Source organism: Fusarium odoratissimum, assembly GCF_000260195.1.
Source record: "Fusarium odoratissimum NRRL 54006 unplaced genomic scaffold supercont1.13, whole genome shotgun sequence".
In the NCBI taxonomy this organism is placed as follows: Eukaryota; Fungi; Ascomycota; class Sordariomycetes; order Hypocreales; family Nectriaceae; genus Fusarium; species Fusarium odoratissimum.
In genome coordinates, this window is record NW_022158699.1 from 100,631 (window position 1) to 127,905 (window position 27,275).

General features: G+C 48.0%; 13 protein-coding genes across 14 annotated transcripts; 8 read left to right on the forward strand and 5 right to left on the reverse strand.

Moving 5' to 3' along the window:
- Positions 1 to 190: 190 nt before the first annotated feature.
- FOIG_08400 (glutaryl-CoA dehydrogenase) lies at positions 191 to 1,705 on the reverse strand (the record flags this gene model as incomplete). The annotated part of the gene is made up of 6 exons (XM_031208433.1): positions 191 to 237; positions 285 to 344; positions 398 to 426; positions 478 to 498; positions 547 to 1,461; positions 1,503 to 1,705. 6 exons carry the CDS (start codon positions 1,703 to 1,705, stop codon positions 191 to 193), a joined length of 1,275 nt encoding a protein of 424 aa, XP_031061439.1.
- A 1,012-nt stretch (positions 1,706 to 2,717) lies between these two features.
- On the reverse strand, positions 2,718 to 4,575 carry FOIG_08401 (uncharacterized protein; the record flags this gene model as incomplete). Its single annotated transcript, XM_031208434.1, has 2 exons — positions 2,718 to 4,494; positions 4,547 to 4,575. 2 exons carry the CDS (start codon positions 4,573 to 4,575, stop codon positions 2,718 to 2,720), a joined length of 1,806 nt encoding a protein of 601 aa, XP_031061440.1.
- A 1,196-nt stretch (positions 4,576 to 5,771) lies between these two features.
- Positions 5,772 to 6,718, forward strand: FOIG_08402 (uncharacterized protein; the record flags this gene model as incomplete). Its single annotated transcript, XM_031208435.1, has 2 exons — positions 5,772 to 5,895; positions 5,943 to 6,718. The coding sequence occupies 2 exons, from the start codon at positions 5,772 to 5,774 to the stop codon at positions 6,716 to 6,718; spliced, it is 900 nt and encodes a 299-aa protein (XP_031061441.1).
- Positions 6,719 to 7,272: 554 nt separating this feature from the next.
- On the forward strand, positions 7,273 to 8,830 carry FOIG_08403 (uncharacterized protein; the record flags this gene model as incomplete). Its single annotated transcript, XM_031208436.1, has 5 exons — positions 7,273 to 7,373; positions 7,428 to 7,716; positions 7,772 to 7,952; positions 8,008 to 8,270; positions 8,321 to 8,830. 5 exons carry the CDS (start codon positions 7,273 to 7,275, stop codon positions 8,828 to 8,830), a joined length of 1,344 nt encoding a protein of 447 aa, XP_031061442.1.
- A 1,110-nt stretch (positions 8,831 to 9,940) lies between these two features.
- FOIG_08404 (uncharacterized protein) lies at positions 9,941 to 11,679 on the forward strand (the record flags this gene model as incomplete). The annotated part of the gene is made up of 4 exons (XM_031208437.1): positions 9,941 to 10,099; positions 10,155 to 10,369; positions 10,423 to 11,007; positions 11,064 to 11,679. 4 exons carry the CDS (start codon positions 9,941 to 9,943, stop codon positions 11,677 to 11,679), a joined length of 1,575 nt encoding a protein of 524 aa, XP_031061443.1.
- A 386-nt stretch (positions 11,680 to 12,065) lies between these two features.
- Positions 12,066 to 13,143, forward strand: FOIG_08405 (uncharacterized protein). Its single transcript, XM_031208438.1, has one exon. It carries the CDS (start codon positions 12,136 to 12,138, stop codon positions 13,042 to 13,044), a length of 909 nt encoding a protein of 302 aa, XP_031061444.1. The 5' UTR covers positions 12,066 to 12,135; the 3' UTR covers positions 13,045 to 13,143.
- Positions 13,144 to 14,784: 1,641 nt separating this feature from the next.
- Positions 14,785 to 14,922, forward strand: FOIG_08406 (uncharacterized protein; the record flags this gene model as incomplete). The annotated part of the gene is made up of 1 exon (XM_031208439.1): positions 14,785 to 14,922. The coding sequence occupies one exon, from the start codon at positions 14,785 to 14,787 to the stop codon at positions 14,920 to 14,922; it is 138 nt and encodes a 45-aa protein (XP_031061445.1).
- Positions 14,923 to 15,155: 233 nt separating this feature from the next.
- On the forward strand, positions 15,156 to 16,415 carry FOIG_08407 (uncharacterized protein; the record flags this gene model as incomplete). Its single annotated transcript, XM_031208440.1, has 1 exon — positions 15,156 to 16,415. One exon carries the CDS (start codon positions 15,156 to 15,158, stop codon positions 16,413 to 16,415), a length of 1,260 nt encoding a protein of 419 aa, XP_031061446.1.
- Positions 16,416 to 16,852: 437 nt separating this feature from the next.
- Positions 16,853 to 17,683, forward strand: FOIG_08408 (uncharacterized protein; the record flags this gene model as incomplete). The annotated part of the gene is made up of 1 exon (XM_031208441.1): positions 16,853 to 17,683. The coding sequence occupies one exon, from the start codon at positions 16,853 to 16,855 to the stop codon at positions 17,681 to 17,683; it is 831 nt and encodes a 276-aa protein (XP_031061447.1).
- A 254-nt stretch (positions 17,684 to 17,937) lies between these two features.
- FOIG_08409 (uncharacterized protein) lies at positions 17,938 to 19,205 on the reverse strand (the record flags this gene model as incomplete). Its single annotated transcript, XM_031208442.1, has 5 exons — positions 17,938 to 18,143; positions 18,202 to 18,758; positions 18,819 to 18,935; positions 18,996 to 19,018; positions 19,083 to 19,205. 5 exons carry the CDS (start codon positions 19,203 to 19,205, stop codon positions 17,938 to 17,940), a joined length of 1,026 nt encoding a protein of 341 aa, XP_031061448.1.
- A 1,244-nt stretch (positions 19,206 to 20,449) lies between these two features.
- FOIG_08410 (uncharacterized protein) lies at positions 20,450 to 21,776 on the reverse strand (the record flags this gene model as incomplete). The annotated part of the gene is made up of 3 exons (XM_031208443.1): positions 20,795 to 21,776; positions 20,533 to 20,747; positions 20,450 to 20,476 (listed from the first exon to the last, which is right to left on the reverse strand). The coding sequence occupies exons 1-3, from the start codon at positions 21,735 to 21,737 to the stop codon at positions 20,450 to 20,452; spliced, it is 1,185 nt and encodes a 394-aa protein (XP_031061449.1). The 5' UTR covers positions 21,738 to 21,776.
- A 1,357-nt stretch (positions 21,777 to 23,133) lies between these two features.
- Positions 23,134 to 24,858, forward strand: FOIG_08411 (uncharacterized protein). 2 transcript variants are annotated; one of them, XM_031208444.1, is made up of 8 exons: positions 23,140 to 23,599; positions 23,652 to 23,678; positions 23,726 to 23,803; positions 23,856 to 24,015; positions 24,065 to 24,135; positions 24,184 to 24,432; positions 24,479 to 24,596; positions 24,646 to 24,858. In XM_031208444.1, exons 1-8 carry the CDS (start codon positions 23,303 to 23,305, stop codon positions 24,741 to 24,743), a joined length of 1,098 nt encoding a protein of 365 aa, XP_031061450.1. In that variant the 5' UTR covers positions 23,140 to 23,302; the 3' UTR covers positions 24,744 to 24,858. The 2 variants fall into 2 exon arrangements, with proteins under 2 accessions (XP_031061451.1, XP_031061450.1); XM_031208445.1 differs by having other exon boundaries at positions 23,134 to 23,599; positions 23,652 to 23,803.
- FOIG_08412 (uncharacterized protein) lies at positions 24,732 to 27,132 on the reverse strand. The gene is made up of 8 exons (XM_031208446.1): positions 26,713 to 27,132; positions 26,649 to 26,659; positions 26,507 to 26,591; positions 26,086 to 26,460; positions 25,788 to 26,027; positions 25,580 to 25,726; positions 25,310 to 25,523; positions 24,732 to 25,254 (listed from the first exon to the last, which is right to left on the reverse strand). Exons 1-8 carry the CDS (start codon positions 26,976 to 26,978, stop codon positions 24,928 to 24,930), a joined length of 1,665 nt encoding a protein of 554 aa, XP_031061452.1. The 5' UTR covers positions 26,979 to 27,132; the 3' UTR covers positions 24,732 to 24,927.
- Positions 27,133 to 27,275: the final 143 nt, after the last annotated feature.

A 27,275-nucleotide genomic window follows, 5' to 3' on the forward strand; every position in this document is an offset into this window, starting at 1 on the left:
TATATATCTTGGATTACTTTTACTGACCAATATTAGGTAACAACTTTTGGGTAAATGCTGCAAAATCTGCATTTGTCCTCTTTATTGGTTGGGCCTAGCTACTCTGACTTTCACAAAGCCATACCGCTATGTTAAGCCACGGAAAGGCACTCAGTCCAGTATCCGCTTTTTAAGCCATTACTTAGGCACTCTAATAGAAGGCTTGCAACCCTGTGATACCCTTTCCAACAATCATCGCTGCTTCCATGTTAGAACCGTGACCGAATCTCGGCAATGAGACTTACAGTGAATATCGGACTGTCCTTCGTATGTTTGCACCACGAAGAGATTTGCGACATGACGTCCTTCTAGAGTCAGCACCAGCAAATGCGGAGAAGGGATGTCATAAATCACTGACCTATATGATATTCGTCTGAGGCGGCATTTCTAGCGACTCTCGTCAGTGTCAGTCAAGATGAAAAGGGACAAGAACCTCACCCTCCAAAGATCTCTTGCAGACTAGTAACGGTCAGTAAATTATCGTGAAAGTGACGGAGCTTAACTTACGTGCGGGCACCAGCTAACGCCCGATCGCAATTCTGTCTCTTGATAATCGAAATCATCTCAGGCGCCAACGTGCCCTCATCCTTAAGTCTTCCCACTTGAATAGCTGCCAGAGTACCGTAAGCTGCATCAGTGAGCGCGTCACTGAGTTTCTTCTGCACAAGCTGATACTTTGCAAGTGGGTTACCGAACTGCTTTCTGTCCAGTGCATATGTCCTTGCGCGGTCAATACAGTCCTCCAGAGCTCCCATTGTACCAAAGGCGATACCATATCGGGCTGAGTTGAGGCAGCTGAAAGGTCCCTTGAGACCTTCCACCTGGAGCATGTTTTCTTCGGGTACTGGGCAGGAATCGAGCTGGATCATACCGGTAATGGATGCTCTCAGGCCATTCTTCTCCTTGATAGCAGGCGTTTCAAGAGTTCCAGGAGGGCACTGGTCTCGTTCTATGAGGAACCCACGAATCTTGCCCGTGGTCTCTAGTTTGGCCCAGACCAGAAGCAGATCAGCTATGGGAGAGTTGGTGATCCAAGTCTTTGCTCCAGAAATTGAATAGTATCCTTTCTTTGTTGGATGTGGACGTGCGATAGTCTCCATTGACCCAGGATCAGAGCCGTGATTTGGCTCTGTCAAGCCAAAGCATCCAATCATGGTTCCTTGACCTAATGAGGGAAGAAAGCGGTCCTTCTGCTCTTCTGTGCCGTGATCGGCTATGGGACCCATAACAAGAGAGCTTTGGACAGACATACCGGACCTGTAGCCTGAGTCGACGCGTTCGACCTCTTTTGTGATGAGACCTGAGGCCACACTGCTAACACCCGCGCATCCATGGGTCGATATTGTGGCTCCAAGAAGGCCCAGCTCTCCCATTTCCCTGAGAATGTTCCGGTCATAATGCTCACTTCGGTAAGCCTCTTTTCTTGAAGGTCAGCGTAGAGCTCAAACTACGGGGCGAGTTACTTGCCGAGGACTCGAGGTAGCAGGCGCTCTTGGCAGTATGCTCGAGCAGTCTCCTGAATGTCAAGTTCTTCCGAGGTGAGCAAACTCTTTGAAGAGACAGGATCATCCCAATCAAAGCGGGCCAACGAAAGGTTTCTGCGGCCTGCTGCGATTACTCTAAGAGTGTTCCGAGGTTGAATACGTCGGCGCAAAAGAAAGGACATGATGGCTGTTGGTGTTGGTTCGGAGTTTCTTCAAAAGAGAGAACGTGAGCCTAAGTTGGGAGCTTAGCTGGCGATGTAGAGCAAGGTTTAGTCTGTTGACCACAATCGTTTCGCAGAATTGCTATGTTATTGCGCCATATGATGCCCTCAAGTCTCCGTAATGAAGAATTATGGACATACTCTACCTGGAGTCTACGGCGCCGAACTCGCAAGCAATTCCGATCTGCATGATGTACTTTGTCGGCAAAATCCCCATTACGCCGATTATGCCGAGTCAGCTTTTACTGTACTTGACGGGTGAAAGCCTGGGGCCCCGCGTTTTACAAAATGGTGAGGGGAAATCTAGACCAGCGCGAGATCACTGGGCGAGATCACGATTCCATAATCTCCGGACTGGACTCCACACTAGCTCGATAAGTATTAGCCATGTTGGCGTTCTCGCACGAACTCGGTATTTCGGACGGAATATCCGTGGCTTGCATGAGAGGTGGAAATGGCCCAACGGATGATGCCGTAATACTTCATTATGTTCAGCCACTCTACGTTTGTTAGGGTCTCTCATAGGTCAGGCTCTGGTGGGAAGAAGATGGATTTGGGATGCACGAGCCCTGACATGACTCAGATTGGCTGACGTCGAAAGGACCTAGGGCTTGTTGTGCACTGGCGTTGGGAATTGGATGACAATGCTCGGATGTCATGACGAGTAGACAATCTGGATTACTTTAACCTTTTTTCTTGGGAATCACTCTGGTAGCCCGTTAATTTTTGATGCGTCTAGCAATCTTGGGACGTTGCCCGATGTCAACTAATATGAACCCTTGGACCTCAGAGGAAAGTGTCATTGAACAGTCGATAGGAAGACCATGAGTATGAGACAGGTGAATAGAAGAAGCATCAAATATCAGATTCAATGGGATTTTTCCATCGTACCGCCAATTTCACATCTCGAGACAACCTTCTGTACAAATTATAATTCGTTATATTTTGCTAGTTCGAGCTGACTACCTAGTACCTACTTGCGTGAAAGAACCTGCTGCAAAGCTGATCGCAAAGTCGCGGTAGGGTCTTGGGGCCGATCAAACGATCGCCAGCCAATATGACGATCAGGTCGAACCAAAAGAGCCCCACGGTCACTAATCTCACGTCGATCCGTCCATTCAGCCAAGACATCGGCATAAGTACAACCCTGGCCAACAAAGTACACAGGTAACTTGACACCAAGCTCTTTGCTGACAACAGCAGCAGCCTCCTCCCAAGGCTTTCCGCCAATACCAACTACAAGACCAAAACTGCCATGCTCAAAGATATCCAGGACCGAGATGCGCTTTTTATTAAGCTCTATCCAAGCATGCGGGATGTAGGCGCCCGGGTGAGTCGTGGGGTGATAGAACAGAACAGGGTCACGCTCATATTCAGGGAACGGCGTTCCGTCGTCAGCCACAGCAACCGACTTGGCATAACGATGGCCCAGATGTACTCCAAGAGGGTTGGAACGACGATTACCACGGTCTATCGTCTTCCTCAGAAACTCGCGGCGCTCAGATGCGCCATCAGCGTCGGAGAAGAGCTCCTCGAGCTTCGCAAAACCATCGTCTCGGGACTGACCTCGCTCAAACCCGAGGGCACCGGGAAGAAGTGCCATGTCGTGAAGCGTCTCAATTGCGTGATCGACAATCTGTTTGCCGATGGGCTGTCTCTCCTGGTTGTAACTCTCGAGAATACCCTCACCAGCCTGTCCCTTGATGACAGCGGCTAGCTTCCACGAGAGGTTGTAAGCATCTTGTACACAGGTGTTGCTTCCGAGTCCACTGGCGGGAGGGTGACGGTGAGCCGCGTCTCCAGAAAGGAAAATCCGGCCGTGACGATACTCAGTCGCGACAACATGGTTGACTTGCCACTTGCCCTTGTGCTTCACCCGGATCGGAAGAGAGTCTGGAATGGCCAACGCGCTACGGGCATGAGCAATAATGGCTTCGTCACTCATGTCGGGCTCCCCATCTGCGGCGTTGTACTGCCGATTGACAATCCACTCGTCCCAGGGCTTCTTGAGGATACAGGTTCCCGAGCCAACCCAGTACGCATCACCGGGTTGTAACATCAAATAGATACAAGCCGGGCGATGAGCGACGTACTGGGTCAAATCCATCTCAACCCAAGAACTTATCATGTGCATAAGTCCTGGCTCCCCAACGAAACCGAATCCGATTTTCTGGGCCACCGTCGACCTTGCTCCATCTGCACCAACAGCGTAACGGGCACGGACGATGTACTCTCCTTGGCTGGTCCTTTCACGTACTCTAGCGACAACACCCTCATCAGACTGCTGAATGTCCACCAGCTCGTGGTAGAAGCGTATGTCAGCTCCTTTCTCTCGTGCCCTGTGCAGCAAGATAGGCTCCATGTTGTTCTGGGGCGTGTTCCACATCTTGCTAGGACTAGCCTTTGCGAAGTCGGTCAGCTGATGGTCACCTCCGCCGTAGCAGCTGTAGCGTCCAATCTCCATGCCTGTGAGACTAGTAGCCATGACCATGTTGCCAATCTCGGGCATGCAGGTTCCTGCGGCTTGGATGAGCTCTTCGATGCCCATGTCGCGGAAGATCTCCATGGTCCGCTGGTTGGTGACGTGGGCACGTGGAGCTGGCGCGGTACCGCTGTGCTTTGCGATAGCGAACACTTTGACGCTCAGAGCTGCCAGCATGGCTGCAAATGATAGCCCAGATACACCAGCGCCTACAATGAGGACATCGGTTTCAATCTCGGGCAATTGCGATGACTGGGAGTCAAAACGACTAGTGATTCTTTAGTTTTTAAGATAGCGAATGTAATGCCATTCAAACTTACGTTGACTCGGAGTTCGTGGTTGCAACCATGGTAGCGGTTGCGAGAGTCTGCTTCTTGAGAAGTGGGTTGGCTCAATATGTGTGTGTTGGAACTTGATGATGGTGATGCAGCTCAAGCCAAGCCGTCGGATGGGTGTAAACTAAAACTTGGTATTGGCTGAATCGGGATAGTTCTTGATCCAATCCTTGAACCGTTATTTTGTGTGTAGAAGCCGACAATAATTAACTCCTAATATACGACATTAAAAGTCGACTCTTACTGATGGTCAGCCGGAACAGGGGCCTCAATTTCCGCCTCTAAGCCGGGACGGAGTTCTGTAAGTCTGTCACTCAGGCACTATACTTTTCTCGTGACTCAGCGGGGTAGGTCTCCTTGGCACCTCGGCCTGCATCTGCCGGTTAGAACAGGCATTCCTATGTTCATGATATGAATGGAAAGCAAGTAGTTCCTAGCTGCACAGTAACATTACATTATATTTTTCTTCAACATGCTAGGTTTATTCAAATCCATCCTCAACAACCCAGGTTAGTTCACTTATTAACGCACTTGTATAAGGCTAGGTCTACCATTGGTTCGCCATCCCTGGCTTTTGGGAAGCGCAGATATCATGGTGCCCACGCCCTATGCGAGCGACTTCAGTCTTTTCCTGTCAATGATTGACATCCCATAACCCGTCAAACTCTCTAATCAATTAAACCTCGGGTTACTGTTTCTGATAGTTCTAAAGCCCAGATATCACCGAAAGAAGGTCATGCCACTACGAAACCTTGTGGATCTCGACGCGTGATCACGGCTTTTCGGGATTTCGGAATTTCTGCCAGCCACACAACTACCACCTTTGACTGCCCATATTCAGACAAGGGCACTCTGATCTTAGCGACTCTGGAAGCGATTTTCTAACGAATCCGCCGTTGCGTAGAGAGCGTCATTCGTTCGTACTGGGCAGATTTTCGGCAGTATGCTGTAAAATGCCGTTCCTGGGTTTGGCAGTGCAGTTCATCTTGGGTCTCGTTACGTTGTTGGCAAGCAAGCAAAATATAGAGCATTTTCCATTTCCAGTGGCGAGATTGTCTCGACTTCCAACGCTTTGGTAACTTTGTTCGATGGTTTTGTTTACGTTATCGTAAACCGTTTTTCTTTTCTCGTTCCTCAGTTAACATCGTCAAGAGACATGTCGAACCTCTCTACTCAAGAAGAAGATAATTATCTTCTCAAGTCTAACAACATGAGTATTGCGATGAAGCCTTCTTCGGTGGATGCCTTGTTGCCTTCGTCCAACAAGTATCCCTTCTGGTTTGGAGGCAGCGCCAGTGCAATGGCTACCTTGCTCACCCACCCACTGGACCTAGGTTAGACTTTGCACTCACTCAACGTCATGTCACTCACAAACATGCAGTAAAAGTCCGTCTCCAGTCCACAATCACGCCAGCTCGGCTTTCTATGGCAGGGATGACCACTCGTGTCATCACCACTGAGGGTTATGCTGGTCTTTATGCTGGCTTGAGTGCAGCCATTCTCAGACAATTCACCTATTCAACCATCCGCTTCGGAGTCTATGAGGATCTCAAAGCACGGCTAAGTCATGATACTAGGACATCTCACTCCCCCATGGTGCTGATCTGTTTATCAGCTCTGTCGGGTTTTATTGGCGGCGTGGCTGGTAACCCAGCAGACATTGTCAACGTGCGGATGCAGTCTGACATGACAAGACCACTAGCAGAGCAAAGGAACTACAAGCATGTGTTTGACGGTGTAATACATATCACCAGGACTGAGGGTTTAGGTTCTCTCTATCGTGGAGTAGGCGCCAACGCCCTTCGTGCATCTCTCATGAACTCCTCACAGCTGGCCTCTTACGACATGGCCAAGGCATCATGCATAAGGACATTTGGGATGAATGATGATACCATAACTCATCTAGTGGCTTCTTCCCTGGCTGGTATTGTAGCGACAACTGTTTGCTCGCCTGTAGACGTGGTCAAGACTCGCATTATGGGCTCAACAAATGGGGAACATGTATGGCAGATCATAAAACGATCAATCTTGTCTGAAAGCCCATTGTGGGTTTTTAAAGGATGGGTTCCTAGCTTTCTGCGTCTTGGGCCTCAGACTGTCCTCACTCTGCTGATTCTTGAGCAACACAAGAAGCTATATGCCAAGATGGGCGTTTGAGCGAAGTGACGCTGTACCTTGCTAATCACTGGTGTCTGAAGTAGCAGCTAGATTGTGCCTTCTCATATTTGTTGTTGTTTTTATGGTATAGGTATTATAGAATAGATGCATTATGTCCAAAATTACGTCGTGCTTTCCCTCAAGCTCAGGTTCTTTTCTCCATGATTGAAGTGAAAGCTGAATAATTTGATGTGCCTGAGCCGGCTGGAAATGGTGGATGACACACTTCTTGCTTAATTCGTTCTATTGTGTGTATTGTTCTAGGCTCTATTGCGCTAAGCTTCCGCCTACATTCCGTCCGTACTCCGTACACTATCAGTTGCTGTTGGCGATTGTAGGAGCTCGGGTTAGGCGAGAATTCCGGCCTCTGCCAGCTAAGCTGAGCGCCAAGCTCCGGGCATTATTCCTTTACTTCCGTAGAGCTCATGATCAGTTCCATTAAATGTCTACAAATAAAAGGTAGATTTACAGTTACCAACATACACATTGATTGTCTATCTAAACTTTCTAGCATCTTACCTATCAGGCTATCATACGCATACACATTCACAATCATGGCTCCTGCTAGAGGAAAAGTCGCTTTCGTTACGGGTGCCAACGGTATTACTGGCAATGCCATTATTGAGCACCTCATCCGCAAGCCAGAGTCCGAATGGTGAGTCGCTCAACCCATAGTGTCAAAAAGGCATAACTGATAAGGGTTACGCAGGTCCAAGATCATTATCACATCCCGACGAGTTCCCAAGCAAAGCCTATGGCAAGACCACCGAATCAGGTTCATTGCTCTCGACTTTTTGAACCCCGTGGAAGAGCTGATCCAGCGTATGGCACCTCTGTGCCACGACGTGACTCACGCATTCTTCACGTCCTACGTTCACACAGCCGACTTTGCCAAGCTGCGCGATAGCAACATTCCTTTATTCCACAACTTTCTAGTCGCCATAGATATCGTTGCAGCAAGTACACTGCAGCGGGTCTGTCTCCAAACCGGCGGAAAGGTTAGTAAACCTCGCTGAACCATCTCGTACCGTGGACTAACAAGAGTCTGTCTAGTACTATGGCCCCCATCTTGGACCTACCGAAGTCCCTCTGCATGAAGAGATGGGCCGCTACGAGGACAAAGGCGAGAACTTTTACTACCCGCAAGAAGATTTCCTCTCGACTCTAGCAGCCAAGCGCTCTTGGAACTGGAACATCATCCGTCCAAATGCCATCATCGGTTATACGCCCGCAGGTATGATTGCGTTGCCAGCGACAACATCGTAGCACCTGATTAACTCGAATTGTAGGAAATGGTATGTCTATGGCGCTCACATTGGCGATTTACATGCTGGTTTGCCGCGAGATGGGAGTGCCTCCCGTGTTTCCGGGCAACAAGTTCTTCTTCAACCAATGCGTTGACGATTCCTCGTACGCCCCCAGCATCGCTGATCTGAGTGTATGGGCCGTCACCGACGAGCACACCAAGAATGAGGCGTTCAACCACCAGAATGGTGATGTTTTTGTCTGGAAGCAGCTCTGGGGCAGGCTTGGACGATACTTTGGCATTGAGGTAAGTTAATCTACGTTCACCTTCGACTTCTTGGGGTTAATCGTCTTCAGGTCCCAGAGTTCACCGAGTGGGCAGCCGAGGGAGACCAACAGCGCATGGCGAACAATTTCCTCATGACTGAGTGGCACAAGGACAAGAAGCAAGTATGGGAGAGAGTAGTAGCCAAGTACGGCGGTCAACTCGAAGCTTTCGAGTGGGGCACCTGGGACTTCTTCGACTGGGCCGTTGGAAAGGCTTGGTTGACCATTGGCAGCGTAGGCAAAGCGCGCAAGTTTGGCTGGAAGCGCTACGACGATACTTATGACACGTACGTCGAGACTTTCCGCGCCTTTGAGAACGCGGGTGTTCTGCCGTATGCGGATGTCTTGCGAGCTGAGAACAAGGGTCAGGCTACGCAGGCCAGCCTTGCTCCTCATCCTTATGATGCTGTCACTCTGATGAAGGCAAAGGTTAAGAAGGAGCAGAATGGCGTTGCGACTAATGGTGTCAACCACGATGGGTTGAAGAATGGGGTCCAGAACGGGCATATTGAGAATGAGGATCTGGCAGTGAAGGTTTAAGGCAGCAATGGGAGAGTTTGTGTTCTACGGATACGTACAACTCTAATTGCTGGTTTTTTAGTATGATGTGCGCAGTGATTTAATCGCGTTAATTTCTTTGTTCTTTTACTATCAACTATCAGGTTCTCTCATACAATTACAATTTATCTTACACATTTACGACGAAATATTTTGATCTATGAATGACTCTATTCGGACCTATCTTTTGCATCGCCATCTCCCAGCGATCTACTGTCCCTCTACCTCAATGTAAATAATCTGTCAACTTCAAAGTCACCATCTTACTTAAACCCATGCTCCTCCTTCGCTGTCCTCGGTCAACCTCCATCAATCAGATCATTTGACTCTCTTGGCATGCATCAATCTTAACGATTGATCGAACTCCGAACGATGAACGCGTAGACACTCTACATGGCTTCGGATATTCCAACACGCACCTATTCGCAAGCCGGAATTGCTATTCCGTCTGGGCATTGGTGCACAGTTGTACCGAATAGATCCCATGTACTCTTGGCTCACATGCCACGCTGGTGTGGCAGTCCACAGTGGTCTGGCCTCGTAGCCGCTTCGCCTCAAGCAAGATAAGCGATCCCCGCGTCCTGGTTCCCTTTTCTACAGACCCTGGATCAACATGTCGGTGAAGAATCAGTCTCAGATCAGCGACTCAATGACATTTTCTCAAATCATATGTCAATTGCGTCCTGCATATAAAGTACATATAGCTAGAATGTAGAAGGAACTGCATTCATGTGCGTTCCATCGAGCCAGAGACCTCGCCAGGTACTGGAGATGCGATGGCGCACACTGGAGATAAGATTTGAGCTTGGCGTTCTGGACTGACCGGGTCGCCGGAAATCAAGAGGCATCCCAGAACAGGCTAGCCAAGCTAGCGTTTAGCTACGCCCGTCACACGACGGGAAGCCACTCTACCCCACGGGGCCCCGGATTTCGCAATTTCGGAACTGCCATGCTGTGTTTGTTCTTGACTATCCAGGCTTTGACAACGCAAATTGTATTTGTATAGACAAATGGGCGGCTTCATTCCCACATCTGCAGCACTCGACTTGCACAGCTCGAGATCAAACATCATTATCCAACTTGAAAGCTATCATGGAGAAGCCAGAGGTGGAGCACCTTTCCAATGACGAGAAGTCAGACGGCTCTCGCGTGGTTGACAAGTTCCCGCCAGAGGCTCGAGCTGAAGCTGGAGTTCTTCTCCAGGTTGAGCGTGCCGAAGGGACCTCTCTGCGTCTTGCTGAAGATGGACATGTAAGTCTTGCAATTCACAGGTTACCATGACTGCTGACAGTTGCATTCACTCTAGACCGTGCTTTTGCCCCAGCCGACAGACGATCCCAATGACCCCTTGAACTGGTCATCGCGAAAGAAGCACCTCATTCTCCTGGTTGTGGCCTGGGCTGCTCTCACTTCAGATTTTACATCTGCTGCTGGTAGCGCCCCGGTCATTCTTCAGGCCGCCGAATGGCACAAGTCTCCAAACTCGGTCAATCATAATAACAGCATCAACGTCCTTATGATGTAAGCGGTCTTTACCTTGCTTCTCGTTATGACTTTTACTAATTTGTTCTCAGGGCCATTGGTGGCTTGATCTGGGTTCCCATGACTTCCATCATTGGACGAGCACCGACCTTGTTTTGGTCCACCTTCCTCGGTCTTATCTTCTCGATCCTTTCATCCGTTTCCACCGATTTTGAGATGTTCATGGGCGTCCGAGCCATTCAGGGCCTCTTCCTTACATCTGGTCAGACGATCGCGATCGCCTTCATCAAAGATATCTTCTTCTTCCACGAACGAGCGCGAAAGATCGGCCTTTGGGCTCTCATGTATATCACATCTCCATACTGGGGTCCACTGCTCGCCAACTTTGTCATTGGAGAGACCCATCAATGGCAGGATGCCTTTTGGCTTGGAGTCGGGGTCAATGGCATGAGCTTGCTTCTTATCTTGACTTTTCTGGATGAAACTTGGTACAATCGTGATTTGCCTTCATCTGCTCAACCATCTCGAGGCCAAGGTTTCTTCTCTCGACTGCTTCGGCTTACTGGTCTATGGCAGATGAAGTATCATTCTGGATACTTCGAGTCTGTTTATGATGCCTACAAGAGAGTCCTCCTGATCCTGTCGAAGCCTGTCATTCTCCTCGTCCTCGCTGCTTAGTAAGTTTGTTCTGCGCCTTTCTGTAACAGTCCAAGAGCTAACCAAATGTCCCCAGCTTCATGTGCTTTGCATGGTCGATCGGTATTAATATTTCGACCGCCATCCTCTTTGGTCTTCCTCAGGAGATGGGAGGCTATGGCTACAGCTTTACTCAACTGGGATACCTACACTTTGCTCCAATCGTCGGCGTTTTCCTGGGCGAGATCTTTGGTCACTTCTTCAACGACCACCTCACTCGGCGCTATGTCCGAAAGCACAACGGTGTCTTTGAGCCCGAGGCTCGTCTCATGACCATCTACATCTCGGCTGTCCCCATGATCGCCGGCCTCGTCTTGATGGGACAAGCCCTGCATAAGCATCTTTCAGTTGCAGCAATCGTCGTAGGATGGGGCATGCATGCTTTTGGAATCATGCTCACGTCTGTCGCCGTGGCTTCATACCTCTTGGATGCGTACCCGTCTGCCCCTGCAGAAGTTTGTGGTTTGACCAACGTGTTCCGAGCTTTGAGTGGTTTCAGTGTCGGATATTACCAGCAGCCGTGGGGAGCCAAGGTTGGTTACGATGTAAGCTTTGGGACTCAAGCTTGCATTGTAGCGGCGAGTATGATTCTGATCGCGATTGTTCATCGCTTTGGCCATCAGCTCCGTTTGAAGTTTGGCCAGGTTAGGTGAAACAGGGAGGTCTGAGATTGAGAGGGCGCAGGCAGTACGATAGCCTTGGGGGAGTGATTTCGTCGTCGTTATGTTAGATCTGGCTAGAGAAGATCGCTAAGATTAAGGTTTATAATACGCCGCGTTATCCGAGTAAGATCTATCTGCCGATGTATCATCCATATACTAGATTAAAGGAGGTGAGAGATTTTCTTCCATACGTAGCGATTAAGCCTGTAAACCTTAATTAGCTTTGGCCACTAATAATAGAAAGGCAGGTGTTTAATGCTTAGTAACTTTGAAAGAATAATATTTTCTAATTAAACTCTATATAATTAAAAGCTAATTTATACATTACCTAAAATGCTATAAATACATGATATCTGTCCCCTCTATGGCAAGATCTTATCTTTGCACCCTTCTCTATTACATACATTCCTTTTTTCTATTTCAGTCACTCTTTTGAACCTCTTCATCATGAAGTCACTCTTTTTAACCCTCATGGTGTTGACTGCCACGGTGGCGAGCCCGGTTTCCAAAATCACTCCACTCATCAAACCCGGCTTTGCTCCAACATTCATTGATACATTCTTCGGTTATCCAGGATCACTTCCCTCGTCCTCGAACTGGATCTTCGACCTCGGAACTTCGTACCCAGGCGGAGCAGAGCGATGGGGAAACAACGAGTTCGAAACCTACACCAAGGACCCTTCCAACGTACACATAACAAAAGACCAAAATTTGGCTATTACACCACGACTCAAAGAGGGTAAATGGACATCAGCAAGGATTGAGACTCAAAGAAGCGATTTTGTTGCTAAAGAAGGAGGGAAATTGCTTGTTGAGGCGCGCCTCAAAGTCGGTGGAGCGCCGGCCTCACAGATGCAAGGCATCTGGCCCGCCTTCTGGGCTTTGGGCACGGAGTTCAGAGGTAACTACACAAACTGGCCGATGGCTACAGAGTGGGATATTCTCGAGGTGATCAATGGTGAATCGAAGATGTATTCCACCATCCACTGCGGGACTGCTCCTGGAGGACCATGTAACGAGTATAACGGGATTGGAAGTGGAGGCAGGGACTTTTCCAGGGGCGAGTTCCATACGCTAGGTTTCATGGTTGACAGGAGCATGTGCGGCGAGGGAAAGAACGGATCTTGGCGGGACGAGTCGCTGAACTGGTTTCTGGATGGAAAGAAGATCTTCAATGTCACGGGTGCGACTGTTGGGGACGAGCCGACCTGGGTGAAGCTGGCGCATAAGGAGCATTTCCTGCTGCTTAACGTGGCCGTCGGTGGAAACTGGCCTGGCCCACCAAACAATGCCACGATTGATGGGCCCTCGGTTAACTTGGAAGTGGATTACGTAGGAGTTTGGAACTCATTGTAAGATATTTATATTATCAATCCTGCCTTGTATTTTATTTCTATTATATATTTTCTATAGTTATATTCAAAGAAAGCCGCTTATATTATATAATATTTTTTTATTTTATTAATATCTTTATTTCTTAATAATGCATTAAGGTAATAAGAAGACCCCTTATACCTCTGCCAGTCAGACAAGCGTTGCTGTCTCAGAAGCTGATGTCTTTTAATGCTGCGGTCGTGTAAGACGGCATGGTGATAGCAGGAAGAGTCAAATCGAAAAGTAGGGGATAACGTCACGGGCGACAGAAAACAAAAGGTAAAGTAATTAGGGTAGGATATAAATAACAAAAAGGCAAAACCTTAAATAATTCGAGTTTCTCTAGACAAGGTATCAAGTCTTAGGTTCTACTTTCTCAGAGATTAAAGGTTTCTTTGAGTTGATTTATACGTAAGATGATAGGCCTAAAGTTGCCTTCCTCCTTGGGGGTACTGCCTGAGGTTTAACCTTTTAGACAGCAAGCGCTTCCGCAGCTCAATCATGACCTTAAATCGGGGGCTGCGAAAAATAAACTGTCTCTCATCGATGATGCAGCTTCGCCCTCAGAAGGCCTTTCAGTAGTTTGAAGCTACACAGGCACCTTTGGGCTGCTCAAGTTGTGAGGCCTGGTAAGTACGAAGGAACCTCACCAGGACTGAAGACATTCGAATCTCTAGAGTGGCATTTGTCCTGCTTAATATTGATTGTGAGGAGCGCCAGATTTAATTATGTCTTTCGTCGGCCATACAATTCGTAGACCAAACACCTTGTATCCCAACTGAACCACTCGATGTGATGTCAAGGACAAAAACACGTAATGCGCGTCTGTTGGCCTTTACCAGTCAACCAACTCTAGGCTAACGGGCAAAGAAAATCTGGATCATGTCAAGATGTATGACCAAGAATTCTCGGAGGCAAAGGCAGCGAGATGTGAGCCTGGTGATGGTGGTTTTCGGTGATATGAAGCGTAATTCAAGAGCGCGCGGTTCGGTGATACTTGGGTGGAGAGGTGAGAAAGGTGCGAGCGTATCACTACTGACTATATCGAACTTCCAATGGGAATCCTGATAGTAGAGTCGCTTCTTCCTATCGTACAAGGGAATAGTGTCGATATAGGTCCCGGACTGCGAGGGCAAGAAACCCATACAATCACTTCTAGCTATCCTTCGCAGTGGATCAATCGATCAAGGCTATCGATATTGAGAAAAATACGTAAAAATTGAATAAAATATAATAATATTGTAAAAGGAAAGTATAAAAAGTAATTAAGTTGAATTAAATTAAATAATTACTAAATTACTTATTATATATACTTATATACTTATTTATTCCTTTATTTCTTTAAATAATAGAGGACTGCAAGGTAAGTACAGGGTATACACAAAGGAAACAGATATCAGGCATTAAGCACTACGTCACAGCGGCAATCTCTGCCTCCATCAACCGTTGAACCTGATGCGACCATCGTACTTGTTTACCTGCATCAGAGACTTCTAAAAAATACGCCAAAGGACTTAATTTGCATCACTGCTGAGCTGGCATGGCTCTGGACCAAGTCAGTACGTTGACCCGTCTCCCTTCGCTTCCGTGGCTGCGGGGGGCATTGGCGGGATTTCGGAACAGCGCGTTGTGGACACGCCTAAGCCATAACGCGCTACCGACCGCGCGTCTCAGATGGTGCGTGGGGACAATCGCCTATTCGCTCATGCGTCATCACCCAAGATGGAACTCGGTGGTGGTGATGACCTCGGAACGGAAAAGAGCGCGACACGTCCGCGAGAGCCTTTCTACTTCTCAATCCTGGACAGCAGCGCCTGTTCCAGATGTCTTCCGGCCGCTGCCGAGGGCTCAGAATTATGAGCTGATCAGAAATCGGCAGACGTTGGTCTTGTAGTGAATGAGAGCTCCTGACGAGCTCATAATGAGCCTGTTTTATATGCGAAGTCCACAGTAAGAGCCACGATTAGTTCATCTTCCTTATCCTTTCAGTACCTATCTGGGTTATAGGCGTGCACATACATTAGTGAGACCTATTCGTTATCATAATCGCCACAGACATCTTTCACATTGACTGTCGTGTCGGCGCCAAAAACATGACACAAACTCGCTCTCCTGCGGGATTTCGTGATTACATCCCGCCCGCGGATGCCCCAAGAAGCATACAATTGGCAGAGTCTGACACTTACCAGTGGGCTGACCATCGATGCTCTGAGCCATTCATGATCGGGTGGATGAAGGCTTGGAAAGAACGCTACGACCAGCCTTATAAGGGAATCACGACAGATGGAAAGGTGATCCCCAACCTGTTCCGTCTGGCAGACAGAAATGAGAATTTCGGAGCTCCAACACATGCTGTCAAGGCTGCCCAGAACGCCATCAATGTTGCATCAGAAGAGGAGAGAGAGAAACTTCTCAGACCGGTTGATGCACCAGAATGGCGCTTTTGGATGAACCCTGAGATTTATGTCTTCAAGCATGGTGTGCGACTGGAAGAAGCCTCCAAGGATCTTGTCGCAGCTTTACATATTCTCATGCAAGCGAGTCTATCAGCCGAGGGATATGAAAAGGCTCATGGTTGTATGAAAGTCAACCAATTCCTCGGCGAGGTAGTCAACGGCACTAAAGTTCTAAACGAGAACTCGTACAACTTTGCCATCTTCGGCACACCATCTCCAGAAGAGCCATGGGGCTGGCAGATATTCGGCCACCACCTCTGCATGAATTGCTTCATGGTCGGAACGCAGATGGTGGTGTCACCTGTCTTTATGGGTGCTGAGCCTAACATCATTGATGCAGGTCCTCATGAGGGTCTTGAGCTTTTCGTTGATCAAGAACAGACTGCCCTCAGCCTTATGCAGTCGTTTGATCCCGAGGTTCAGAAAGACGTTCAGATCTACAAGAAGCTGAGTGGCGACGAGTACCCTCCAGGACGATGGCATCGAGCAGATCAGCGACATCTCGGAGGTGCTTTTCAGGACAACCGCATAGTCCCATACGAGGGTGTCAGGGTAACAACATTCTCCGAGCCTCAACAAGACGCGGTCCGCAAATTGGTCAAACTAAGTCTGAACTACCTCCCGGAGAAAGCACTAGCCTCCCACCTTGAACAAATTGCTAGCCACTGGAATGACACGTGGTTCTGCTGGATTGGCGGATTTGGAGACAGAGATGCCTTTTACTACAAAGTGCATTCTCCGGTCATCATGGTTGAGTTCGATCATCATTCGGGCGTCTTTCTCAACAATAAGGAGCCTCTTCCCTTTCACATTCACACTCTGGTCAGAACCCCAAATGGTAATGATTATGGGAAGCAACTTTTGAGACAACACCAGGAGCGGAAGAATAGAGTGTAGCCACTATACTACAGATTCACTGCTGTAAACAGTTGTTCCTGCAGATCTGAAAGGAAATTACGGAGTTAAGGTGTCTTGAAGTCGAACTCCACTTATAGTCAATGCTTCAATCTCCGCTCGTATTCTATACGGTACATCAATGCTTCCTAAATAAAGTTTTCTATTCTCTCAAGTCTCCACAATTAAACTGTTACCATTTTTCAGTAGTACAACTCCGCTTTACTCGAAGCTCATCCTTTCCTTGAGTGAGCGGACTTTTGGCGTCCTAGCTTTCGGCATCCAAGTTGCATTAAATCCGATCACATCATGCCAGTAGATATTAATTCAAGAGGAGTACAAATACTAGACATCAGTGTGAACCTAAGAAATGGTCAAGCAAGCAAATCAACCTTTTCTTCCTAAATCAAAACCACCTCACAAAGTTTTCAAAGAACAAAATGTCCGCGCCCCCTTCGTCTGATGCACCTTGGTCATTGAATGGCAAGACTGCCATTGTGACAGGAGGCTCTCGCGGTATTGGGCAAGCTATTTCCATTCACTTGGCACGCAAGGGCCTTACCAAACTGGCGATCACATATGCAAGCAACATCGAGGCTGCAGAGGAAACTCTAAAGAGATGCCAGGAACTCGGCGTGGAGCAGGCAATCGCCATCAAAGCAGACGCGCTTGATCCTCAGTTTGGACCGAAAACCATTGCCGAGGTCGTCAAGAGACTAGACACTACAGTTGTCGACATCCTCGTTAACAATGCCGTCTTGGCTGACCCTGCCAAGGCATTACCGATTAAAGACACAACCTTGGACGTGTTTCTCGAGATAATGCAGGCAAACGTTTACGCTCCGGTTTCAATCACAACGGCCCTGCTACCTCATCTTCCCGACTACGGAGGCCGAGTGATAAACATCTCAAGCGTTCTAGCCTACCAAGCCAATAGCGATCCGACTGTCGACTATGGAGCTAGCAAAACCGCTCTCCAGAGCTACACCCGAGCCTTTGCCGAAAACTTCTCCAAGTTGAAGAAAGCAACGTTCAACAGTGTCATTGTGGGCCTAACAGCCACAGACTCAATCAAAGCCAGCCAACACATGATGCCACCAGGCTTTCTCGATGGGCAGATCCGAGACACAACCGCGGGAGAAAGAATTGGTGTTCCTGACGATATCGCCTATGTCGTGAGCTTCCTCGCAAGTGAAGAGGGTCGTTGGGTTAATGGTGCTGCTGTAAGTGCTAATGGCGGTAATAAGCTTGTTATGCCTGCCCTTGGTTAAAGATAAATGGCTAGGATTTAGTTACAGAGGTTATATTTATTAAACTATCCAGTCTTTACCGAGAATCTGCCACCTTGTTTTCTTCCTCTGTCTCATTTACAGGATTGTTGGATATCAGTACAGAACAACAAAGGAGTAGAGGAAAGGCGGTTGAAAACCGAACAATTTCCAAGCAACGCGGCATCCATCGTCCATGCTCCTCTGCCCTTCCACGAGAATCTATGACATGGATGCAAGCACCGAACAGACACCTGTCAGACGTGCACGATAAACTTTTGACCTGAGACTCCAGATCTCAACTTATCTAGTCCTTGCTGGATGTGACCAAGGCCCTTGCCAACAATGACCGGGGGAGGCTGGAGTTGGAAGCTACCTCGGCGAATAGATTCGGGCAGAAATTCCTGCCATATGTGGTTCAAAACCTTGCTTTCATCATTATTCAAGATCTCAAAAGCAAGCGCTACCGAATGATTAATATGGGAAACAAAATCACAGTATGTGCTCGTGGCTGGCCTTACACAATGTGGGGATGAAGTTCTTGGACAGCTCGATTGTTGGTGGCACCACAAGACCAACTTTGTGGCTGCCAACTTGATCGAGAATTTCGCTGACAGGTCTGATGGATTCTGGCTCTGAAATAGCGTCAAAGATGCCAACAAGTTCACGACCTGACAGCACAGACACAACGTCTTGCACAATGGTAGGACTTTTGTAGTCAAGGACGGTAGTCGCACCAACGGACTTGACGAGGTTATGATTGAGCTTCGACGCCGTGCTTATTACTTCCAGACCAGAAGCAATAGATAACTGAATAGCCGTAGAACCGACTGAAGATGATCCGCCCCAGACCAAAATGGCCTTGCCACTGGGTTGAGGGTTTAGGCTTGGAAGTGGCAAGCCTAGGTGAGAGCGGTGGTATAGGTTCACCGCTGCCGTAGTCACAGCAAGGGGAGCCACGGCTGCCTCGTTGAAGCTCAGACTATCCGGAATTGGACAGACCAACGAAGCAAACAGAGTAGGGTAGAGCTGGAAACCACCAAATGCTGGGTCGTTTACTCCCAAGCCAATGCAGTATCTGGATCATGATTAGCTTAGTTGTTTGTTCCTTGCGCCGTGGGGCAAAGGGGTTGGTTACCCCATGACACGTTGGCCCTTTTGAACATGAGTAACACCTTCGCCAACATCTTCAACATAACCTGCAACGTCAGCGCCGAGGATGAACGGGTAGGTCTTTACAAAGAAGTCTTGTTCTCTGTTAGGATCATGTTAGATGGATAATGAGCTTTTTTCTCTACGACCAAGTGATACTTACTGGACTTTCCATTCGACTGGATTCTAAATATGGGATGACTGTTAGTGATGGAGTGTTCCATACAACAAACTGTGGCTGCCTTCTTACCAGAGCATAGGTTTGGGCCTTGATGATAACCTCACCCGACTTCGGAGTCGGAAACGTGGCTGGCCCCACCTCCAAGGGATAGGACTTTGGTCCCCTGATCCAAGCAGCTCGATTGGTCGGCATTTGATGTACCGAAAATGTTTTTTGGGTCGTAATGGTGATGATGCTTGAAGCAGTAGATGTGTGAAGCAATGAAGTGTTAACCATCTATTAAGTAGAGCCCTGGAGTTATTATTCTATGGAACGAGAAAGCAAACTGTTCTCCTTTAAGGAGGCTTTTATAAGCAAAAAGCTTAAACCTATAGCTACTAAACTCGGAGTCGGTGAGAATTGCTTGTCGACTTGTATGGACCGGAACACCTACCCATAGCTAATTCTCAACTCGGACTTTAATCTTTACCGATGTCCGTTCTTTGCATCGGAGTAATTAAGTAAGAGTCGAAGCACAGACCATTAGACATCACTGCACTAAATTAACAGGAGACTGTATCTAACCGTTTTTTTATAGAACCTTGGCAAAAACAGTAAGGCCAGGTTCTAATCAACGGGTGCTAAGTCCGAATTTTAGTTCTAAATCTGAGAATATACTGCCACTTCCAGACTCTTACCTCTCCCTGTTTCTCTACCCTTAACATATATTATACTAGTCTGCTGCGATAAGAAACACACCCTTGCCTTTCGCCAAATTAACCAACAGCAAACATCTTGACCTGAACCGTACTGCAAGGCCTAGACTGAAGCCATGATGGACCCAGATAATCTAATTTATCGCTACTGCCGACGATCGTTTAGTCGTGAAGAACACGTTCGGAGGCATCTGGGGTTGCGCCCTTTTTCATGCGCTGTCTGCTCTATACAATTTACAAGGAGTTAATTTACATCTAGATATCACTTGACAAAGGTCATCTGGCTAATGCAATCAAGAGAGACATACCAAAGCGGCACCTCAACTGACCAGATCCAAGCTTTCCCCATGTCAAGTCTTTGTTATGTTCTTTACGCATGTGCCAATTGCGCCAAGTCAAAACAGAAGATAGCCTGAAGATATGCCAGATATTCTTTGCGCTCGGAATCGACCTTATTATACATGTTCAACACTCCGCTGGTGTGGCTCGTTACTATTATCTACACTTGCTGGTAAACCAGTGGGCTTAATACCGGCCTGCATAATCCTGGCTTGAGTTTCCCCGTTGGTGCGGGGGAACCTATTGTTCTTACGAAAAGCTCAAGCTCAATCAGTCGAACTCTAATTTTAAACAGGACACAGGGTCACCGTCGGTTCATATTCTATAGGGCAGGCATCTATGTTTGTATTTGTACTGTACGCATCTCCACATTGACACTTTTATAGAGGAATGCAGTTCCGGTTACATCAGCTTTTTTAGATTATGTTCCTAATTATACTCGTTAGCAAAATGAGACTTGGATAAGCATGAGGTGATGAGCTTACTGGCTTATGACTAGTTTCATAGTCAATGTGCACAAAGGCACGCTCAATGACGGGCAGCTTCTCTAGCTTAATCTGAAGGTCTTCCGCAACGTCATGTGCTACCTCAACTCGCTCGTTGCGATCAATCACTATGTCGACCTCTGCAACAAGCCGGGGGCCCGAGTAGTAAGCCCTCACTGTATCGACCTTTTCGATGAGAGGCGAGTGTGTCATAGCTGAACAGTCAGCATTCACCTACAAGTCAATGGGGTGGTATACTCACAGATATATGTGATGAGCTGTAGGATGTCTTTGTCCGCGGTTACACCGATCATCAGCTGAAACTCGTCGTAGGCGGTATGGAGCCAGAGGCCAGCGATGAGAACGGATAAGATGATGGCGCCCATCGGGTCAATCCACCACTTCAATTTGGAGCCACCGACAGATGTGAGAATGCCGAAGCCGTTGATAAAGAGATCGTTTCGGTGGTCGCGCCAAAGGATGTCAACCTGACTGTAAATGTCCTTCACAGTCCAGCACAAGAAGAAAAGTCCCAGCTTGGTAGCAAAGGCAACAGTCACGGCAATGACCGACGGCAAATGAAACTTGTTGGTCTCCTCCTCAGATCCGGCGGCCAGGTCACGGGCAGACATGACGATAAGGACCAGTGAGACGGAAAACATGATGAAGGAGAAGACGATGTTGCCAGCAGTCGAGATACGGGCTCTGCCTGAAGGGTATTTATTCGGGTCGACTTTGTTGACGGCTCGGTGGGCCATGTACAGCATTATACCAGACATGGGATCGAAGACGGAGTCGGCCATAGTGGTGAAAAGCGAGAGGGAGCTGGATGAGATAGCGCCATACAGCTGGAGACCGGAGAGAATGATGTTGGCGACCAAAGAACCCTTGACGCAGATGTTGTACATGAGTGTATTGGCGCCGTGAGCGTCTGTCACCTCTTGCTCGTGCTCTTCCACCGACTTGAGCATGGCCCGGATGCTCTGGTTCTGTGTTTCGTAAAACTCCTGCAGCGGGTGATTCTTCTTGAGACCTAGACGACGCTTGCGTGAGGTGTTGGCTCTGGGCATGTCGGAATCTAGCTTGATGTGTGCAGAAAGACCCAAAGGATCGTCGATATCATGTTGGACCTCGACATCTTTTCCTTGTACGTGAGCGCGGGCATGTACTGAGCTCATAGTGATCTTCTCTGTCTGGTCGGCCATCTTGTGTATTAAGTTTCAGAAGGAATAATAAGAAGTAAGAAACAAAAAACCAGACGAAACAAGGATATAGCAGATGGCAAAAAGAACGAATCATATGACAGGCAATTGCAGGTTTCTTTCTCTCCCAACAAAGGGAGCCATCTCGCCGGAGATTATTCTGTCATTGCTTCCCACAAAATAGTGGCGTCTGGGCACGGTGACAACACCGACGTTGGCATGCACAGGGACGCTAATCACCTTAGGCTGACTTGGCTGACCGGCGCGTAATCATGTCTGCTCCACAATTAGCCGGCATTACCAAGATTCCAGATAAAGTCTATCTCAATTAAAGATGCATCTGCCTATAAATAGTTCAAGGATAAAGATAATTATCACCTGCAATTATCTTTCATTGTCTTGCCATAAGTGGCCTGATTCATCCATTCAGTAGAATGGTAAGTCTCAGAGGAGGGGTCAGAGATGGAAAAAGAGTGATCTACGGATGGTGGGCTCGGTCTTTAGGCAATAATTTCACCGATGAGATTTAGATCTCACGGAAACCAGCCAAACCGCTTAGTAATAGGATGTCTGCGATTCCGGATCCACTATCCCGCCAAGCCTAGGTCAAATTGGGAGTAGTGCACTGCCAGTTAAGCTTCTTCTTGGCCCGTTAAAAAAAGGGTGTGATGCATCCAAGCTTTTGAGATGACGACAATCTCACATTCCCAAGTCTTGCGCCCTTTTAGTTTTCTCTTTTACGAGGCTCTCGATTTCTTGAACGGGCCGCTTGACACTGTGTATCCAACGAGCGGTGTAGTCAAAGTTCCGCCCCTATACATAAACCCCTTTCCAAGCCAGCTACCCTGTTGCCACCGTGGCGTATTCATCTGTCGGCGACAGGAAGTATCCAAGTTATGATTCCAGTGTAGTCTTTCTCCCAGTCCTTCTGTATTAATAGAGAAATAAAATAGTCTGATACTTACTGTGCTACGTATGTCACCGGGTGCCGAAGGTGACGACGTAATGGGAGAACTGTCTCGAACATAAGCAATAGCCATTGAAACAAATCATCCCGTCTCAAAAATGACAGCCTCAATACCACGTCGGATCTCTGTAATCCAGGCTGTGCATGATACAAATCCACAATGGTATCCCAGCCAAGGACAACTCAGGTATATTTTCTCCGGGTAATATTTCTTTTCAAGCTGTCTTATTGGCTTCCGTCGTTGGACCTGGTTCCAGCTCGCTAGGATCTACCCCCGCGTTACGGTGCCGGATAGCCGGGATCTACTTGCTCTGCAACGGTTCCAGATCATTATTACACGTAGCTAGCGAAATCATGGAGCAGCATCTTTTCGGTGTAATAAAAGCCACACGGCCGAAAAAGCCTACTTTGACTTTTGTCTATCCAGCCATGTGTATATCTAGGTGGCTCTCTCCTGGAATCGCCAAGACATCAGTTTCCTATCGAAAACTTGCGCTACCTTTCCAAAAGCTTCCAGAAAGTCAAAAGAACACTCCCATCGAACACTACCTCAATCGTCAGCGTACCATCCTCTACGCCACCCTCACTGCAACACTCCATCATGGAGGAAGTCAACGACCCTTTCAACCTCACATCCCGACGACGCGAAGACGTAACAAAAGAACAAATCAAGAACGATTACCCACAAGGCGATGCACGCTTGCTTCGGAAGTTCTATACCCGACAAAATAAGCTTATAGACCAGTTTCTTGGCATCGATGATGAAGAGAGGGCCCAAGCTGAAGAAGAGGCTCGTGTGGCAGGCAAGATCAAGTTTGCAGTTAATGCATCCTTTGTAGTCAACTTTTGCCTTTTCGTCATTCAGTTGTATGCGGCTATCTCGACGGGATCTTTGGCGGTATGAGCGTACATCTATTATAGTACAGGCCGGTAGCTAACATGGGTCACAGCTATTCGCTACAGCAGCAGATGCGTTTGTAAGTAACAGTCGCTTGTTAAGCGATGTGTTCTAACGTTGACGCAGATGGACCTTGTTTCTTCTTTCGTGATGCTCATTACCTCTTGGCTGGCGGCTCGACCAAGCATCTACAAATATCCTGTTGTATGTCATGTTATCCCCAAAGTCCTCGATGCAGCAACTTATGGTGTTCTAGGGTCGAACGCGGATTGAAACCATTGGAGTCATCCTTTTCTGCGCCCTCATGACAACGGTCGCGGTCCAGCTTCTGATCGAATCAGCCAGAACATTGGGCACCGGCAAGACCGAGTCTGAGGAGCTTCACCTGATACCAATTATATTTGTTTGCGTCGCTAGTGAGTGAACTATCCAAGTCGCAATTCGCAATCGCTGATGGTGTTCTAGTCTTCAGCAAGGCATCTCTCATGCTGTATTGCATGACTTACCGAAAGTATCCATCGGTTCATGTGTTCTTTGTAAGCCTGACGGAGACCATCTTGGCTATCTCTCTAATCATCTGGTAGATTGACCACCGTAACGACATTGCTGTCAACAGCTTTGGCCTCATCATGTCGGTCGTAGGTGACAAGTTCATCTGGTATCTGGACCCTATCGGTGCTATCTGCATCGCACTTCTGATCCTTTTCTCATGGATCTCTAATGCCTTTGAACAAATATGGCTACTAGTCGGCAAGGCCGCGCCCCAAGAGTTTATTGCCAAGTTGATCTACATGAGCATAACGCATGATGACCAGATCTCTATGGTCGAGACAGTGAGTAGCACACCAGATGTATCGACAGTCAACTAACAAAGAGAAGTGCCGCGCGTATCATGCTGGGCAAAAGTATTATGTCGAGGTAGATATCGTCATGGATGAGCAAACATCTCTCAAGATCAGCCATGATGTTGCTCAGTCACTGCAGCGAAAGATTGAAGGTAGATTCCACATAGTCGTTCTTTGTCGACCTCCGCTAACATCTCGCAGGACTTGGTGATGTTGAGCGGGCATTTGTTCACGTCGATTATGAGTGTGAGCACAGCATCCATGAAGAGCACAAGCCACTTTATGATAGAAAGTTGTAATTTACGGCAAATATGAGCGATCTTACACTGTTCAGCCATGTGATGGAAGGAATATCTACTGGACTTATAGCTTTCCCTAATGTACTCCTATTTTATATTCCCTTGTGTAAATAGCTCCTCCGTGACGTATCGTGTGAGACCGACTTGTACATATTGACTGGTGTAGCCGAATGCTCTACGAGTCTTATTTGATCTCCTTGATCCTCTCATCCTCGGCGTTCTTGTCCTCAATGTGAGCCCGCCCAACTTGATGATCAGTAACCTTGTCGTCCAAAGCGTCTGGGCCAAGCTTCTCATTCACTGCCTCTTCATTCTCCTCTTCTTCAATAGCTCTCTTGTACAGACCAGCTTTGATGTCCCGTCTCCAGAGGAATTGGCCAATCATGAATAGAGTCAGATAACAGCAGGTGAGAGCGACATTTGCTGAGAAACCCTTGGTCCAACGAGGACCTTGAGTGATGGGGAACGCGACAACGTTGTACCAGGTAAAGAAGGCCCAGCCAACAGTCATCTAAGAGTTCTCATAAGCTTCAAAATAAGGTCGGTTAGAATGTTGATCAACTCACCATGGCGCCGGTAGTAAAGCTTCTTGCTTCATTGTCGTCCTTCATGATCAGGTGCACCCATGGGAAAAGCATGGGGGTGATACAAGAACTCATACCAAGGAGGAAGTATGCGGCGAAATGCAATCCGAGAGGAATGTTCCAGACTAAAAGGGTCGAGTGGCAGAACAGGAGGACAGCTCCTGCAAAGCAGAAAGGCACCCAGATTGGATAAACCCTGTAGGAAGTGTGAGCTTCTAGTTTAAAGAGATAGGCGAGGGTCCTGGAACTGACATGACAAACGAAGGCACAGTAATGCCCACAACAATGGCTAGTGCTTGGACTCCCGTTGGCAGAATGTTGATCATCTCCACAGAGTATTGGCCGGTAGACTTTACCCAGACAATCATCTGGCCAGCAACCCAGGTAGTCAGTTGAAAGCTAGCATCGTTAGTCCCAGCCAATTCTGAGGAGCTGCAGCTCAAGAAGGTACAAGACTCACCAGACGTAGGTACAGACAGCGATGTAAAAGTGCCACTTCCGGAAGACACGCTTCAGCATCTTCTTGCCAATCTTCTTGCTCTTCCTCATCCCATCGTCTTGCATACGTGCCTGAGCAAGCTTTTGGTCGTCTTCACTGAGCCACCAGACACGAGGGCTGGTAGGCACACCCGGATAGAGAAAAAAGCCGGCAATGGCAATTGGCAGGGAAATGATGCCATCAATGATAAAGACCCAGCGCCTAAAGTCACAAGAGTCAGAGAGCTACGAGAAGTAGGGAACGGATTCCGCCAACTTACCAGCCAGCCATGCCTCCCTTTCCGTCGAGACCAGCATGAGCGGCAGCTTGCATGTATCCACCAAACATGGCACCGATATTGCTCGAAACATACCACACCCCAGCACGCTTGAACACTTCATCAGATCGATACCAAGAGGACAGAACGTATAAAGAGCCAGTAGCAGCTGGGGTTTCGAACAGCCCCATGAGGAATCGCATGCCGTAAATCATTGGGGCGCTATTGTTCCGGCATTGAACAAAGGTGATGATAGACCAAAGAGTCTCGCAGATGGGCAGAACCCAACGAGCATATTTGGGACGAGAAATGAGCAGCATGCAGGGGATTTCCATTACGAGATAGCCGATGTTGTAGAAGGTAGAGAACAAGTTGTACCTGAATCAGGTTAGATGTGCAAACTGTAGAGATGCAGCCAACTTACTCGATGCCTTTAAGATTAAGCTCTTCTTTCATGCCCGAATTATAGGCATTGTTAATATTGGACTGGTCAAGCCACTTGATGAAGTCTATCAACTGTTAGCGCTACTATTACTAGGGATTGCCGATTTCAGGTCGGGACTTACACATGGAACAACTGAAAGCGAGGTCATTAGCCAATCGTGCTAGTAGAAGAATGCTTGAGCTTACATAAGTGGCAGAATGGTGCGATCCAGCTTTCTGAGAAGTCGCTTCTCCTCTTTGCTGTAATGACCAGGGTACCAATTGAAGATGTAGAGCCAGGCGAGCCAGACACTCTTGGCCTCGGGTTTGGTCGCCGAACTAACGACAACTCCGTTCTTGACTACTGGCTCGGGGATCTCTTCGGGGTTGCCAGCGATGTCCCGGCGAGTCTGTGGCTGCTCATTCGTAGGCTGGATCTCGAGCCCATCGTTGGTCCTCGGTTGAGAAGTCATTGCGATGGATTGCAAGGTGACACTGTTAGAATGCGTTCAACTTTGATCGTGCCCTTAGATTGAGATATGAGCTGATGGAATTTGACTATAATGATCGTCTTGACTGTCTTCTTGTATCTGTCGATCGTGTGCTTGTTCTGAATCCGGGGTCGCATTACCCCGCATGCCCGTCCCCATGGGGTCACCCCAGTTTGAAGCTGGTCTGCCACCAAAAGCCATCGGGGCAAATCTGTCGGGGCAACTTTCTCGGGCAACGGGGGATCTCCAAGTTTTATCGATTGCCAAGGCTGTGAGAAA

What these genes read in the sequence shown, in the direction of transcription:
- FOIG_08405 (XM_031208438.1), top strand. Translation starts at nt 12,136, where the DNA reads ATGAAGTCACTCTTTTTAACCCTCATGGTGTTGACTGCCACGGTGGCG.
- FOIG_08411 (XM_031208444.1), top strand. Translation starts at nt 23,303, where the DNA reads ATGGAGGAAGTCAACGACCCTTTCAACCTCACATCCCGACGACGCGAA. An exon ending in TATATTTGTTTGCGTCGCTA is followed by an intron (nt 24,016 to 24,064) that starts GTGAGTGAACTA and finishes ATGGTGTTCTAG; the next exon opens with TCTTCAGCAAGGCATCTCTC. An exon ending in ACTGCAGCGAAAGATTGAAG is followed by an intron (nt 24,597 to 24,645) that starts GTAGATTCCACA and finishes AACATCTCGCAG; the next exon opens with GACTTGGTGATGTTGAGCGG.
- FOIG_08412 (XM_031208446.1), bottom strand. Translation starts at nt 26,978, where the DNA reads ATGACTTCTCAACCGAGGACCAACGATGGGCTCGAGATCCAGCCTACG. An exon ending in ACTGTGCCTTCGTTTGTCAT is followed by an intron (nt 25,524 to 25,579) that starts GTCAGTTCCAGG and finishes CACTTCCTACAG; the next exon opens with GGTTTATCCAATCTGGGTGC. An exon ending in GCTTTACTACCGGCGCCATG is followed by an intron (nt 25,255 to 25,309) that starts GTGAGTTGATCA and finishes GAGAACTCTTAG; the next exon opens with ATGACTGTTGGCTGGGCCTT.